The 17,500-nt window shown below is 42.7% G+C and overlaps 2 protein-coding genes across 2 annotated transcripts in view; both read right to left on the reverse strand.

Annotated features, from left to right (window-relative positions):
- Window positions 1-3,780: 3,780 nt before the first annotated feature.
- LOC143300677 (glutamine synthetase-like) lies at window positions 3,781-6,807 on the reverse strand. The gene is made up of 2 exons (XM_076614519.1): window positions 6,310-6,807; window positions 3,781-5,142 (listed from the first exon to the last, which is right to left on the reverse strand). Exons 1-2 carry the CDS (start codon window positions 6,766-6,768, stop codon window positions 4,573-4,575), a joined length of 1,029 nt encoding a protein of 342 aa, XP_076470634.1. The 5' UTR covers window positions 6,769-6,807; the 3' UTR covers window positions 3,781-4,572.
- A 7,518-nt stretch (window positions 6,808-14,325) lies between these two features.
- LOC143300240 (glutamine synthetase-like) overlaps window positions 14,326-17,500 on the reverse strand; it is a 3,236-nt gene continuing 61 nt past the window's right edge. The window contains exons 1-3 of the mRNA XM_076613827.1: window positions 17,360-17,500; window positions 15,941-16,566; window positions 14,326-15,369 (exon numbers count right to left, since the gene is read on the reverse strand). The exon at window positions 17,360-17,500 is cut by the window's right edge and continues 61 nt beyond it. Of these exons, the coding sequence (XP_076469942.1) occupies window positions 14,800-15,369; window positions 15,941-16,566; window positions 17,360-17,500 (1,337 nt within the window). The 3' untranslated portion in view covers window positions 14,326-14,799. The remainder of the gene's footprint in view (window positions 15,370-15,940; window positions 16,567-17,359) is intronic.

Genomic DNA, 17,500 nt, shown 5'->3' on the forward strand with positions numbered 1-17,500 from the left:
TTTCCAAAATGATTCTATTGTACAGGATTTAGATAATACAAAAAAGGGTAGATATCTTCTTTGAAAGAATCGCAGTTTTGGGAAGGTTCGGAGTTTTGAATTCATAATCAAAATTTGTTTGTTTGCGGATGTTCCTTCGTAATCCTTCATGTAATTTCATATGAAAAATTACAAGTTCTTTATTCTAAATTCGCATGGAACAGGAAACTAAACAAAACAAGCAAAATAATGTTATAAAAATACTTAAAATAACATAGAAAAAAGGTTTGCAGTCTCAACAAGGTTTATAATAGAACAGACACTGACATGAATCTGGAAACTGAAAACTTCCTCTCACAAATGGAAAAACATTACAACATCAGCAGTTCCTGACACTGGTCTTGTATTGTATGAAGAGAAGAAAGGAGTTATAGACAAAACACTGCTGAGGAGGAAGAGAAGAAAGCATGTTAGCTGCTTTACGGCTCTAACCAGCCTCCAACTCATGCGGTTTCAGTTTCAGTGGAGTGATGGCCTAGAGGTAACGCCTCCGCCTAGGAAGCGAGAGAATCTGAGCGTGCTGGTTCGAATCACGGCTCAGCCGCCGACATTTTCTCCCTCCTCCACTAGACCTTGAGTGGTGGTCTGGACGTTAGTTATTCGGATGAGGCGATAAACCGAGGTACAATGTGCAGCATGCACTTAGCTCACGTAAAAGAACCAAAAACAACAACGAGGTTGTTCCTGACAAAATTTTATATAAAAAAAATCCACTTTGATTGGAAAAATAAGCAGAAAAAATGCACACAGGAAAAACATTTAACAAATTTAGTGGCACTCTCAGTGTAGCGACGCGGTCTCCCTGGGGAAAGCAGCCCGAATTTCACACAGAGAAATATGTTGTGACAAAAAAGATAAATACAATACAATACAGTTTCAAGGAGGCCTCAAAGCGTGCAGACTGTACCATATACGCTACACCACTCCTGCTCCAAAACAATACAAAACAAAAGGAGAGCAGATGCCTTCCCAATCCCCCGGACAACGAGAAAAGCACACACACACACACACACACACACACACACACACACACACACACACACACACACACACACACACACACAAACAAACAAACACAACTACATAGACTGTGCTACGAATTTGTTTCAGACGAAAAAAACAAAAACAGATAAGATCGAAAGACAATTGCAGTACATAACATTGCAAATCGAGGTTTGGGTATTCCAAAATATACAAATGTACACAGAGGCTCTAAACAAAATATATTATAGGTCAGGAAACTAAACACAGGTACAGCAAACTGGAAGAAATTCCTTCCAGAAATCATTTCACTGGATCTGTATTGACCAAGAAAATTTGTGAAAACTGAATGTAGTAAATTCTGGGAAGATGTATATTGGGCGTACGTGAATTTCAAAGGAACCACAAGAGGCACTCACGGAACCATTCTTTCACGACAATTTTAAAGTTGGTAACATTGCAGTCCATTCAAAACGTTGGACAAATGAAAAATATATTTCTGTTCAGAAATAGTGAGGAAAAAGGGTGCTTCTTTTTGTCAAACAATTTTTTTACAGAAAAATATAGCATCAATGGAAATCATTTGGTGTACATGGGATTTATACGTTCCATTACAAATTACTAAAGCACATGGAATATTAGACTTAGGAGATAAAACCTACAATGAAATACCAAAAGCACTAACAGACAATATCAAATGTTAAGAAAGGATCCTGAATACATTATGATAATATTACTTGAACCAAATTTTATGTATTACATAAATTATTTTGTTAAGTGGGAGCAAAAACAAGATATTGGGATTAATCTTGGAAAACCAATATGAAACCAATGAAAAAAGTATATACATAATGTAAAACATATATATAATTATATATATATATATATATATACATATATATACGTGTGTGTGTGTGTGTGTGTGTGTGTGTGTGTGTGTGTGTGTGTGTGTGTGTGTGTGTGTGTGTAAAAGAAGAAAGACTGAAGTGGTTCCAAATTAGAATATGTCACGGTATATTGGTTGCAAACAAAATCCCTAGGAAATATGGGTATAACAAACAAACAGTGGCGTACAGTGACGCGTGCAGTTTCCGTAAAAATGAGAAAGACACAGTTCAACGCTGCTTAAGGCATTGCACATTTTCTCAGCTGTTTTGGAAGGACTTAGAGAACGTATTGGAGAAAAATGCGCTAACTGCTCAAAATCTAAAGCCGAATATAGAATTGATATTATTTGGAAACGATGATGTCAAACTAGATGAATCAATTTCCGACTATGTCATTCTTATCAGCGGAACATTTTATCTCTAAATGTAAAAGAAAAATATGATTTGACCATGTATGGAGCACTCTGATGTAGACTTAAGAAACGGCTATAAAGTTCAGTTATACATATATTGCACATTATAGACAGACAGACAGACAGACAGATAGATAGATAGATAGATAGAATAGCATAGTTCAGTGCAGTGCAGTAGATAGAGAGCACAGAGAGAGAGAGAGAAATCCTGCAGTGCAGTGCAGTGTGTTACCTTCTTGCCAGACCGAATCTATGTGTTTGTTTGTTTGTTTTAATTCATTTTTTGCTGGTTTTGTTGTGTGTTTTTTTGTATGTTTGTTTGCATTATGAGTGAAAATAGTACTTGTCAATGTGTATATTTAGTGATTGAACGAATGAGCCTACTTCTTGTTTTTGACATCACTCTTTTTGCATTTATTGGATATGTGTCAGTGATGAAAGTATGTAATGTTTCAATGCCCACAGGGGGCACACGAAATAAACTCCTTGCCTTGCCTTGCTTGCCTTGCCTTGCCTTGCTTTGCCTTGCCCTGCCTTGCTTGCCTTGCCTTGTCTTGCCTTGAATTCGGGCTGATCTCGCCACAGTGCAGTGCCGCGTTTGTTTGTTTTTGGTTGTTGTTTTGTTGTTGTTGTTGATTTTTTTTTTTTTTTGTTTGGGGGGGGGGGGATTCTTTTGTCTGTTTGTTTTATTTGGGTTTTTTGTTTGTTTGTTTGTTTGTTTGTTTTGGGTTGTTGTTGGTTTTTATTTGTTGTTGTTGTTGTTGGGTTTTTTGTTTTTTTGTTTGTTTGTTTTTTTGGGGGGTGGGGGTGGGGGTGGAGGGGGGGTCTTTTGTCTGTTTGTTTTGTTTGGGGGTGGGGGGCTTGTTTGTTTGTTTGTTTTGTTGTTGTTGCTTTTGGGGGTGTTGTTTTTTCTTTTTGTTTTTTTTGTTTTGTTTTGTTTTTTGGAGGGTGGGGTGGGGTGTTGTTGGGGTACGGGTGGTGTCGTGTATTTGTTTTACAACCAGAACAGACATTTCAAAGGAATTTGTCAGGCAGGCCTGGTGGCAGTGCGCCGACTAGCAAGCGAGTGTCCACTTATTCCAACCCCATACACTGACGGGCACTTTTCAGTCTACCCCCCTCCCCCCACTCCCCCTCCCTTAGACATTGAGCGCTGGCCTAGGTGCTATATATAAACGTAAGACAAAGCGATTCGCAACTGCAGGAATGTTGAATGTGGGACTGGAACATACTTTCGCTTGGCAATGCACTGGGGTTAATAGCATGGGGAAAGTACTTCCAGAAAGGATACGCTGAACGGGATTGGGGCGGGCGTACGGGGGGGGGGGTAGGTCAAATCTGACAGACACACACACACACACACACACAGACCGACAGAGACATACAGATTTAGAGGGGGGGGGGGTGCCGGCGAGAGAGAGAGAAACAGTCGTGATTCATCTCCACTGGGGCATGTTTTAACTTTTGCGCGCACGCAAGAACCCGGGGGAGAAGAAGAAGAAGAAGACATAAAATCAATACCTGTCCACACAAATCTACATCTGTGAGTCGAGGCCCGTGCATTGGCAGTTAGGGGCAAACCTCGCCTTGTCTCTTCCATTTTCTGCGTGACTGTCGCTGTGCGCGTCACGTGACAGCGCCCGCAGACAGATTGCGCATACCCACCGAACACCGCTGACTTGCTGACTGCATGAAAATACTAAAGAACAGTTTCCGAAAAAACCTGAGAGCTGTGATGGCTTCACTGGGCTGGCACTTTGGACGGTGCCTAATACTGCCTCCTATCTCCCCATTCCTGTCCTTGGTCCCAACCAGAAGATTTTTTTTTTTTTTCTTTTTTTTTTCTTTTTTTGCTGCCCCATCATCTGCACCGTTTCAGTGGCATTACTCCCACGCCGCTCATTTAGATTCCCCAATATACCGCCACACCCGGGTTCGTCAGTCGCAGTTCCAGCGTCGGCAGTCCACAGGGAACCATCGATGTTAAGTCGCCAGGAGGCCACACACCAAAGGAGACCCTGCACTGCTGCTGAGTCACTTCGGTGGTGTTCAACAGAAGATCATATTAAACCCCGGTTGCTCAGAACATAATGGTTGTGTTTGAACTCGGTGCGTTCACCACGGGTATCTTTCATTTTTGCCTGATATTCTGATGAGCGTTCATTGTTATTTTTCTCATTAATTACTCATTTATTAACTATTATCCTCCTCTAACGCGGAAAGTGACGAACTTCAAAGACAAAGTGTCTCCACTACAGACTTTTCATGTACATCTTTCTCTCAAACTGCATTTGCTTCTCCTCCGTGTTCAGGACATCCTTGTCAAAACGTGAAACTTCGTATTCTCTCTTGCTCTTGATGTAGCACTCCACAAAACGGTCCCCTAGTAGACAACGAAGATGCTCATCTTTCTCCAAAGCGTCCAGGGCTTCAGCTAAGGTCCTGGGCAGTTCCCCCTTCTGGTCAGCATCCATGGGCTTCGGGCAGGGCAGCTGTCGGTTGATGCCGTCCAATCCTGCAGCCACTGTGGCGGCGATGGCCAAGTAGGGGCTGCAGGCACTTGTGAGAAGACGGTTCTCAAAGAACACGTTGTCGCGCGCAGTATGAACAAGCATCAGAGCGTTGCGATTGTCCAGGCCCCAGTTGACCTCTCCAGGTACAGAACGTCGAAAGAGGCGGCGGTAGCAGTTGAGGGTGGGGCAGCAGAGGGCGGTGAGGGCAGGGCTGTGGGTCAGTATTCCCGCCAGCCAGTGTCGTGCTGTGGAGGACAGCAGGTCTGGATCCGTCCTGTCCATCAGCACACTCTCCAGCTTGTCCCCGTTCTGCACAGCAATGGCCAAAATAATCTTTATATCAGTGCATCATCATCATCATCCCCACAGCCACCACACCACCTCCATCATCATCATCATCACCACCATCATCCTCGTCATTTTCATCTTTGCTTCTTCAGCAACTGGACTGCCCATCACCCTCTAAACAGGTATATGAAGTTCACATTCGTCTATGTTAGTTATGGGCCTTGGACCTATGCCCTGTATTTGCGTGGACGTGGAAACGTCCCTCTGAAACATGTATTAAAACATGCATCCATTGATATCTTATCCACTTTGTTTAAAGAGAATGTTTCAGAATTCTAAAGGATGAGATAAAGTTTGCCTGTTGAAACAGATTCAGTGGCCGATTTATTCTGTCTGTCCAAGAAATATTGAAACCAGATGTGAAGACATCGTGCATGTATACCAACACATTAACAAATACTTCTCACACAAAGAAAATAAATGGACACACAAACCAAGGGATGGTCAACTGGAACGAGACTGACTGCTGTTTGCTAAAAATGAAATCAAGGCGGAATCAAATCGATATCCTGAAAGACATCAATCACCTTCATAGGAGCCAGTACCGCAAAGAAATCAACTGATGTGGCACTTCTTCAACAAACTATTCAGAAATAGAAAAAATCGTGCGCATCTATGGCGACTTAATACTGACAGATGTTATACTGTGATACATACTTATTCTGCAGCTGCAACATGTGAGCTTGTTGTTATTACCACTGCAGTTGCCACTGATCCTGCTAATGACTTTATCTCTACTTCTGCAGCTGTTGCTGCTGTTGCTACTGACACTACTGTTACTACTACTCGTGATAAGTTACTGTTGCTTCTGTTTTTGCCATGCTACCACCACCAACGCCACCTCCATTACTACTGCTACTTCTGCGACTACCACGGCTACTACTACTGATTTTAGCCCAGTGGACATCAAAGATCATGTAATATATGTCAACGCAAATATGCACAGGATCCACGATCTTGTCTTCAACAAAAATCCTCCTTCAAATGTTTTGAGCCTCAGACATCCCATCACTGACACACTCCACTTCAAAACAAAAAGTTATAGCAACTTTTACTAGGGCTTCTACAAAAACCTTCATATTACCATGATTCACCAAATATACAAACAGAAAAGAGATAAACTGTTACCTTAGTCCACAGAGAATGATTCAAATGCAGGCCAGAAGACATGTGCTCAATGCTCGGCTTGGTCATGAATGTGGCCAGGTAACCTCTCGTCTGGAGGAAACCTTTCACTGCGTTCTTCAGGTAGAACGCCACGTCCCCTCCTCGGACACCTTCCTGGGGTTCTGTAGTTATCTCCCATTGTCCGGGGGAATATTCTGGCATTAGCGCGGACACCTCTACTCCCATGGCCTTCAGAGTGTCGGTCAGGTCACAGAAAAGCTCGTGATGTCTGTCCCACGCTCTCGTATCGAAGCAAACATTATTATTTCCATCCAAAGGTTCCAGAGTATCCATCTCAAACACGTCAAACTCGTACTCAAAGCCGGACTTGAACGCCAGTCCATGTTGCTCCCACAAGGCGTCCAGCTGAGCTTTCATCAGTTGTCGTGGTGACGTCAGATCAGGTGTTCCATCATGCATGACGAGGTCACATAGCACGCTGCCAACGCGACGACGTTCCTTCCCCACCCAAGGCCAAGGGGTCAAGGTGTCGAGGCAAGGTCGCATGACCTCATTGGGGTAGTGCTTGCCCAGAACGTCAAACATGGAAAAACCTATCTCAAAGTTAGGTCCGCCAAGGCAAATAGCTGCACATGCATGCAGAGACATAAATGATTGACCTTTCCAATTCCGTCACTGAAGTCGCATTGTGCAATGATTAAGGGTTGTAAAACAAAATACGTCAAAACAGGACAACTACACCTGTTGCTGCTATTTTGTATTGTATTTGTAATTCTTTTTATCATAACCTTCCTCATCATATCCGTGCATCTGATTCTATTTCTGCTTTTCGCTCATCACTAAAAACTCATCTTTTTAAAACCTATCTACAAGCACTCTCAGATTCCTTGTTCTCCAACAATACCCATGTCAGCCTACTTTGGATGTATGAAGAGTAGGAAAGAGAGAGAGAGTGTGTGTGTGATTGGGGGGGGGTGAGGCGGAGAGGGGTTTTGAGAAAGAACGGTCATGGATGTTTTGTGTAACTTGTAATACCTTTTTTTATTTCATGTAAAGCGCCCTGCCCTCTTAGAGAGAAAGGGCGCTATATAAATGTACATCATTATATTATTATTATTATTACTATTATTATTATTATTATCAAACAGAGATATGCAACAGCACACACATCGAAACACACGAGAGCATACGCTGAACAACTCCACTGTACATACTTACAGTTTGTGATTTCGAATCCCTCCTTGGCCACCGTTTCCTTGAATTTCCCGGTGACAAGTTTCCCACGGGGAATGCTGTTGACGTCGGGAATGACGAACTGCAGGTATTCGTACTCTTCCTGCTCTTGGAAAAAGCTGGACTCAGCCATGGCCGTGTTACGTTCTACACACTGAGTTAACTGACAATTTCAAAGCAACGTCTGCGTCAGCAACAGGAGAATCGATGTTATATGACATCCAGTCAGCTCTCTAACCATTAAACAATAAATCTAAACAGGCGCATGCAGGCAATGCAGATATCTTGTTATATGGAGAACAGATGATATGGGATATCCAGTCAGCTCTTCAACCGTGTAGCAATAAGTCAAATCAGGCGCGTGCAGGCAATGCAAATATCGTGTTATATGGCATAAAGCAAACACACACACGCGCGCGCGCGCGCACACACACACACACACACACACACACACACACACACACACAGACACTGGATTGTGAAAAAAAAGTGTTACTCTATTAATTCATTCCAGTTCATTCCAGTCAGGTCAAAGGCCAAGGTCAATTCATCCACCTCCCTTGACACAAAACAAGCAAGACACATTTCACGACTGTGTTTATTTCCCTGCTGAACACACAGAAGTCAATGCTGGAGTCAATTATTCTTCACCCACATGATAACGCAACAAGAGACCAAGCCATCATATCTCATGTGTGATTCTTGCTGTACATGTAATTGCTGAATGAATTGCTGAGTGAGGAGGGGGAGGGGGTTGTTACCAGTACAGACATATTACATTCCAAATCATATTTTGATCACCATCAGAAACTGGCGTTTGTTGAACTGAAAGTGGTGAGCTGGAAATGGAGCAATTCTATAATAAGCAGCTCTTATCGATTGGCGTTTCATTATTTTACAATAATTATACGGATCTATCAAATTTCAGATATCTTCATCACAACGTTTCGGCTTCGATAAATCGTAACAAAATCGCCAAACGCATACTCTAGCAGTGATGGCCTAGAGGTAACGCGTCCGCCTAGGAAGCGAGAGAATCTGAGCGCGCTGGTTCGAATCACGGCTCAGCCGCCGATATTTTCTCCCCCTCCAGTAGACCTTGAGTGGTGGTCTGGACGCTAGTCATTCAGATGAGACGATAAACCGAGGTCCCGTGTGCAAAATGCACTCAGCGCACGTAAAAGAATCCTCGGCAACAAAAGGGTTGTTCCTGGCAGAATTCTGTAGAAAATTCCACTTCGATAGGAAAAACAAATAAAACTGCACGCAGGAGAAAATACAAAAAAAAAAGGTGGGGCTGTGGTTTAGCGACGCGCTCTCCCTGTGGAGAGCAGCCCGAATTTCACACAGATAAATCTGTTGTGATAAAATGAAAGACAAATACAAATACAAATACGAATATATTCAACACCTGCTACGGTGAGTTGCTCATGGTGGGTTTCGCTTGGGTCAGTCCTCTTTGCGTTCAGCTGATAAAGAATTGTGTCAAACTTAGGTTGATTCCTGATGGTTTTATGGTGCACACATAGGCTGAAAACTCAAGATCCTGTTTCCCACACAAATGCTGAATCTTAATGTTCCCCCCTGTGGACACAGAGTTTGAATCCTCATGATCCTGCTGTCAATAAAGAGGTTGAATCCTCATGATCCTGCTGTCAATGGAGGTTGAATCCTCATGATCCTGCTGTCAATAAAGAGGTTGAATCCCCATGATCCTGCTGTAAATAAAGAGGTTGAAACATCATGGTCCTGCTGTCAATAAAGAGGTTGAAACATCATGGTCCTGTTAATAGAGAGGCTGAATCCTCATGATCCTGCTGTCAATGGAGGTTGAATCCCCATGATCCTGCTGTCAATGGAGGTTGAATCCCCATGATCCTGCTGTCAATAAAAAGGTTGAATCCTCATGATCCTGCTGTCAATAAAGAGGCTGAATCTTCATAATCCTGCTGTCAATAAAGAGGCTGAATCTTCATAATCCTGCTGTCAATAAAAAGGTTGAATCCTCATAATCCTGCTGTCAATAAAAAGGTTGAATCTTCATAATCCTGCTGTCAATAAAAAGGTTGAATCCTCATAATCCTGCTGTCAATAAAAATGTTAAATCCTCATAATCCTGTTGTCAATAAAAATGTTGAATCCTCGTAATCCTGTTGTCAATTAAATGATTGAATCATCATAATCCTGCTGTCAATAAAAAGGTTAAATCCTCATAATCCTGCTGTCAATAAAAATGTTGAATCATCATAATACTGCTGTCAATTAAATGATTGAATCATCATAATCCTGTTGTCAATAAAAATGTTGAATCCTCGTAATCCTGTTGTCAATTAAATGATTGAATCATCATAATCCTGTTGTCAATAATAAGGTTGAATCATCATAATCCTGCTGTCAATAAAAATGTTGAATCATCATAATCCTGCTGTCAATAAAAAGGTTAAATCATCATAATCCTGCTGTCAATAAAAAGGTTGAATCATCATAATCCTGCTGTCAATAAAGAGGTTGAATCCTCATGATCCTGTCAACATAGGGGTTGTTGATTCCTCATGGTCCTGGTGTCTACATCGAGGCTGAATCATTATGATCCTACTGTCTAAATAGAGGCTGAGTCCTCATGATCCTACTGTCTACATAGAGGTTGAATCCCTATGATCCTACTGTCTACATGGTGGCTGAATCCTCATGATCCTGTTGCCGATAAAGAGGTTGAATCTTCACGATCCTCCTGTCAATAAAGAGGCTGAATCCTCATGATCCTGCTGTCAATAAAGAGGTCGAAACATCATGGTCCTGTTAATAGAGAGGTTGAATCCTCATGATCCTGCTGTCAATGGAGGTTGAATCCCCATGATCCTGCCGTAAATAAAGAGGTTGAATCCTCATGATCCTGCTGTCGATGGAGGTTGAATCCTCATGATCCTGCTGTCAATAAAGAGGTTGAATCCTCATGATCCTGCTGTCAATGGAGGTTGAATCCTCATGATCCTGCTGTCATTAAAGAGGTTGAATCCCCATGATCCTGCTGTAAATAAAGAGGTTGAATCCTCATGATCCTGCTGTCATTAAAGAGGTTGAATCCCCATGATCCTGCTGTAAATAAAGAGGTTGAATTCTCATGATCCTGCTGTCAATAAAGAGGTTGAAACATCATGGTCCTGTTAATAGAGAGACTGAATCCTCATGATTCTGCTCTCAAAGAGGTTGAATCCTCATGATCCTGCTGTGTACATAGCGGCTGAATCCTCATGATCCTGTTGCCGATAAAGAGGTTGAATCCTAACGATCCTGTTGTCAATAGAGGCAGAATCCTCATAATCCTGCTGTCAGTAAAAAGGTTGAATCCTCATGATCATGTCAATAAAAAGTTTGAATCCTCATGATCTTGCTGTCAATAAAGAGATTGAATCCTCATGTTCCTGCTGTCAATAAAGAGGCTGAATCTTCATAATCCTGCTGTCAATAAAAAGGTTAAATCCTCATAATCCAGCTGTCAATAAAAATGTTGAATCCTCATAATCCTGCTGTCAATACAAAGGTTAAATCATCATAATCCTGCTGTCAATAAAAAGGTTGAATCCTCGTGATCTTGATGTCAATAAAGAGGTTGAATCCTCATGATCCTGTCAACATAGAGGTTGTTGATTCATGGTCCTGGTGTCTACATCCAGGCTGAACCATTATGATCCTACTGTCTAAATAGAGGCTGAATCCTCATGATCATACTGTCTGCATAGAGGTTGAATCCTCATGATCCTGTTGCCGATAAAGAGGTTTACTCCTAACGATCCTGTTGTCAATAGAGGCTGAATCCTCATAATCCTGCTGTCAATAAAAAGGTTGAATCCTCACGATCCTCCTGTCAATAAAGAGGTCGAATCATCATGGTCCTGTTAATAGAGAGGCTGAATCCTCATGATCCTACTGTCTACATAGAGGTTGAATCCTCATGATCCTACTGTCTGCATAGAGGCTCAATCCTCATGATCCTGTTGCCGATAGAGAGGTTGAATCCTAACGATCCTGTTGTCAATAGGGGCTGAATCCTCATAATCCGCAATTGATCTTCTGCTTGCGTTTTCACACGAAGGGGTTTCAGGCACCAGCAGGTCTGCACACCTGTTGACCTGGGAGATCGGAAAATTCTCCACCCCTTTACCCACCAGGCACTGTTACCGAGATTCGAACCCGGGACCCTCAGATTGAAATTCCAACGCTTTAACCACTCGGCTATTGTGCCTGTCACACAGAGGTTGAGTCTTGGTGATCCTGCTGTCAACACATGTTGATGCTGAATCCCCATGATCTTGTTGTCTACACAGAGGTTTGTGCCTCCCAACTATAGATCCCAGACAGAGAGAACGTGTGTATGTTTACTGATTTAACATTGAATGCAGTTATGTGTAATTATTTACAGCCAGAGAGCCTTTTGCCAAAATCCGATTTAGCCTGGGGTTCAAGACAGTTTGTGAACATGACCTGAATGAAATGTTCATGAACACAAGGTTCGGGGGGCAGGGGGGGATGATTTTTTCCCCCTTCAATTCTCAGAATGAACATCAAAATGGAAAACCATAGCTCAAAGTTAGGTCCGGCAATGCGAACACATGCACATGCACAGAGAGATGTCACGGATTGTCAGTCTGTGTGAGTGTGTGCACGCCGTGTTGTCTGGCTATGAATTATTATTCTGCAGTACCACTCGCCCAAACAGCAGGAACGACGAGGGAAAGTGCAGTACATCAAGATTTATTTAACAACTAAACTGTAAATTTTCACAAGGTCATGCCGCCACTCTAAAAAAAAAAAAAAAAAAACAACAACAAACAAACAAACAAAAAAAACCACTCCCACTTCGACATTTGGTTTACAGCATTTGAAAAAAATAAAATAAAAAACAAAGCTGATTATTCATTCATTCTTCTATGAGTATGCTTTTTATTATTCAGTCGAAGTATACTTTAAACATCGAGACAAGAAAAGGGAAGTAAATCTGTGGAACTATTCATAATTTCTCAGTGGCCAGAACCAGTCAGCATTTACAACACCAGTGTGTTTCCAACGTTGAATCTAACAAGTTATCATAAAGAATGCTGTCAACATATTAAACTTCACCTCAACACTCCAATACAATAAACCCAAAAGAGTTCCTTCAATGTGGCCTCAACTCGCTGAGGACCAACTATCACTTTTTTCATTTACTGTTCCTATGTCTCCCTTCTCACCAAAGGGAGTAAACTCGATTAACTTCCAAACATTATCACAAACAGCATCGTTACGAAGACACGAACTTCTCCTTCACAGGTTCAAGGAGAAGGCCATCACCACGATCCCCTGTCTAGCCAGCCAGTGCTCTCTACCCTCCTGGTAGGGATATTCAACAACTAAAGACCCGGTTCTATGCGTCTCCCAGAGTTGAAGCTGCTATCGACGGGCACAATGGCCGAGTGGTTAAAGAGTTGGACTTTCAATCTGAGGGTCGCGGGTTCGAATCTCGGCAACGGCACCTGGTGGGCAAAGGGTGCAGATTTTTCCTATCTCCCAGGTCTCCAAGGTCAACATATGTCAGACCTGCTAGTGCCTGAACCCTCTTCGTGTATATACTCAAACGGAAGATCAAATACGCACGTTAATGATCCTGTTAACTCTTTCACCGCCAGTCAATTTAGAGTACAAAATTCCCTTGCGCTATCAATACAGAAAAGACAGTGGTTAAGATTAGCTGGGGATTCCCCCTACGATGTATAGAAAATATGGCCTATCCTACCATCGAAGATTAAGAGCAGTAGGTTCATGGATAACAGACCAGTGAATGGTCACCTTTCAGTGACATGGGTCTTCTATCACGCCTGTGCATAAATGCGAGCTTGGAGGTGAAAGAGTTAATCTGTGTCAACGTTTAGTGGTTTATGGAAACAAGAACATACCCAGTATGCACACCCCCGAAAACGGAGTGTGGCTGCATACATGGCGGGGTAAAAACGGCTTTTCACGTAAAAGCCCACTCGTGTACATACAAGTGAACGTAGGAGTTGCAGCCTACGAACGACGAAGTAGAAGAAGCTATTAGCCCACCTGGCTAGCTTTTAACTTGAACAATATAGCAGGACTGAAAGGAAATAGTCCTCTAAAAGGCTCGACTCAAAACTGCATCCGATCAAGGCCCGGCGGAAACAGGCAAACACTTCCAAAGCATTGTGGGAAGAAATTAGATATTTTAATATGAAAAAAATAGAAAAGGTGGCCAAAATCAACAAATGCAAAAGCACCCAAAACACGCCCACGACAAGAGACATAAACGACTGACCTTATTCATTCCACCACTTCAACCATATCATCACAATGATTATGGATCAGCGTTAAACAGAAAGACATTCAAAGCGGGACAACAACTACTGCTGCTGCTGCTGTTTCTAGTCAGTGTTCAATCATCTCCCAATGAAGAAAGCAAATGTATATAAAAGATGATGAGAAATGCCAAAGCAAAATGATAAAAATAATCAGACTTCAGATATTGTAAAAAAAAATATGTATGTAAGAAACACAGCTGCACACACACACACACACACACACACACACACACACACACACACACACACACACACACACACACACACACACACAGAGGGAGAGAGAGAGAGAGAGAGGGGGATGTATTGACAGACATCACCTAGCCTGTCAAAAAGGACTGAAGGCAACAGATTCAGTCCCACACACCTTGTTTCAGTTATGAACACCACCAGCACTGATCAAATCAGAGCAAAAGCTGATCGTATGCATGTCATACTGGTGTGCGTTCAGGCTATGTTAAAGTGTGCACGTGAAAAGAACATGCAAAAATGATGAATTATTACCAATGGGTGATTTCATCATGTAGTTTGACGTTCATTATCAATTTTCTAAAATAAAGGATCCTTATCATTTTCCTTAACAAACTTAGGGTCTAATCAATACTAAGTCAAATAGCATGTATTTGAACAGACTTTTGAAAAGGGAGATTCTGTTTATGAATCATATATACACAGTAACAAACGAAAACGCTAAATTCATGCTCCTCACTAAGTCAGGAAACAAAGGTCACTCCGCTAGTGGTGAAACAGTTCACAACATCAATTCTATGATGTAGTAATTGAAGAAAACGCGAATTCATAGTAATCTGATTATTGTAATGGTTGACTGGAAAGTTACCATTTCCGCCTGCGCTCCACTGGTCATGCACGGCGAGTGACCATCTTCTAGGACACGATCTCTTCATTACAGACTTTTCATGTACATCTTTCTCTCAAACTGCATCTGCTTCTCCTCCGTGTTCAGGACATCCTTGTCAAAACGTGAAACTTCGTATTCTCTCTTGCTCTTGATGTAGCACTCCACAAAACGGTCCCCTAGTAGACAACGAAGATGCTCATCTTTCTCCAAAGCGTCCAGGGCTTCAGCTAAGGTCCTGGGCAGTTCCACCTTCTGGTCAGTATCCATGGGCTTCGGGCAGGGCAGCTGTCGGTTGATGCCGTCCAGTCCTGCAGCCACTGTGGCGGCGATGGCCAGGTAGGGGCTGCAGGCACCTGAGGGAAGACGGTTCTCAAAGAACACGTTGTCACGAGCAGTGTGGACCCGAATCAAAGCGTTGCGATCGTCCAGGCCCCAGTTGATTTTTCCTGGTGCGCAAAACTGGAACATGCGGCGGTAGCAGTTGAGAGTGGGGCAGCAGAGGGCGGTGAGGGCAGGGCTGTGGGTCAGTATTCCCGCCAGCCAGTGTCGTGCTGTGGAGGACAGCAGGTCTGGATCCGTCCTGTCCATCAGCACACTCTCCAGCTTGTCCCCGTTCTGCACAATGAGTAAAAAACATTAAATCAACATCGTTTCATCAGTGCATCATCATGGTCAACACATAACCATCAATCATCACTATCATCATCGTCATCTTCATCATAATCATCTGATAGCATATTTCATCATTGTTTGTTTTGTTGTTGGTTTGTTTTGATGTTGGTTTTTTTCACCTTCACATTTGCAACATCTGTAATGTTCATCACACTCATAAAGATCTCTGAATATGAAGGATGCATTTGTAAACGTTACTAATAGAATGGAGCACTTTAAACGAGTACTTGAACATGCATCACGTGATTTATATCCTATCCATGTTTGTTTAAAGAGATGGTCACAGATTCCATAAGGTTTGTTGGATGGTAAGCTTCCCTCTTGGAGCAGGTTCACCAAACTTACTTCCTGAAGCAGTTTCACCAACTGATGTACTCTGTCCAAAGAAATGTGCAAACCAGACATGAAGAAATGACACATGGATATCAACACAGCAAAGGATTGCTTCTCGTAGGGAAGAAATATGTGTAATCTTCAGAGGACAATGAACTACCACACAAAAAAGGTAACCTACCTTGGACCACAGTGAATGATTCAGGTGCAGGCCTGAAGGTGTCTGGCCTGCGTTAGGCTTGCTCATGAAGGTGGCCAGGTAACCTCTCGTCTGGAGGAAACCTTTCACTGCGTTCTTCATGTAGAACGCCACGTCCCCTCCTCGGACACCTTCCTGGGGTTCTGTAGTTATCTCCCATTGTCCAGCGGCAAATTCTGGTGTTAGCATGGACACCTGCACCCCCATGGCCTTCAGAGTGTCGGTCAGGTCACAGAAAAGCTCATGATGTCGGTCCCACACTCTCAGATCAAAGCTAAAGTTATTATTTCCGGCCAAAGGTTCCAGAGTGTCCATCTCAAACACGTCAAACTCGTACTCAAAGCCGGACTTGAACACCAGTCCATGTTGCTCCCACAAGGCGTCCAGCTGAGCTTTCATCAGTTGTCGTGGTGACGTCAGATCAGGTGTTCCATCATGCATGACGAGGTCACACAGCACGCTGCCAACGCGACGACCTTCCTTCCCCACCCAAGGCCAAGGGGTCAAGGTGTCGAGGCAAGGTCGCATGACCTCATTGGGGATGTGCTTGCCCAGAACCTCAAACATGGAAAAACTTAACTCGAAGTTAGGTCCGCCAAGGCAAACACCTGCACACGCACAGAGATACGTAATGATTGACATTCCACCACTTCATCTGAGGTGTACACTGGTTATAAAACTAACAAGACGTTCAGAGCAGGACAACTACTGCAGCTGCTGTTGCTGGTCACTTTTCCAATGTCGCTTGAAAGAAAAACATGCATGTTGTTGCGTTCACTGAGGTCGACGTGCTTCAGCATTGGTGGACTATTTCATCGAAGTGATGATGAGAAATCTACGTCACCACTTTTATATTCTATCAGTGATATATTGAAAATGGGAAATATAACTTCATTCATGCAAATATTTATGCAGAAGAGTATTCATGTGAAAGGAAACACAAAACAGCACATGCAGCAAAGCATCAGTAATATTTTTTGCATGATTGTTCATCTCTTTGCTTGTTTGTTAGTTTGTTTGTTTCAGCTTCACATCCACCCTCAACCAACAATTTGTCATCAGCTGGGCCATAGGTATGAACTGAGAAAAGGTTATTGCATTCAAACACACACACACACACACACACACACACACACACACACACACACACACACATGCACATGCATATGCCCACACGGGTTGAATACTTAAAAGTCAGCACAAAGTGATGCCAAGGCTAAGAACAGGTCACAGAACAAAACCATCAAAACAAAATATTGTACAACAAAGAACATGTTATGAACTCTTTAAAAACAAAACAGGAAGAGAAACTGGCAGAGATAAATGTACGCAGTTTCATTTGTATCAAATTCAAAGGAGACAGAGCCTGAAGCAGAGTACAGATGCACTCTCCATACTTACCATTACCAATTTCGAATCCATCCTTGGCCACCGTTTCCTTGAATTTCCCGGTGACAAGTTTCCCACGGGGAATGCTGTTGACGTCGGGAATGACGAACTGCAGGTATTCGTACTTTTCCTGCTCTTGGAAAAAGCTGGACT

The sequence above is a fragment of the Babylonia areolata genome, chromosome 26 (assembly GCF_041734735.1).
Source record: "Babylonia areolata isolate BAREFJ2019XMU chromosome 26, ASM4173473v1, whole genome shotgun sequence".
Lineage (NCBI taxonomy): Eukaryota > Metazoa > Mollusca > Gastropoda > Neogastropoda > Buccinidae > Babylonia > Babylonia areolata.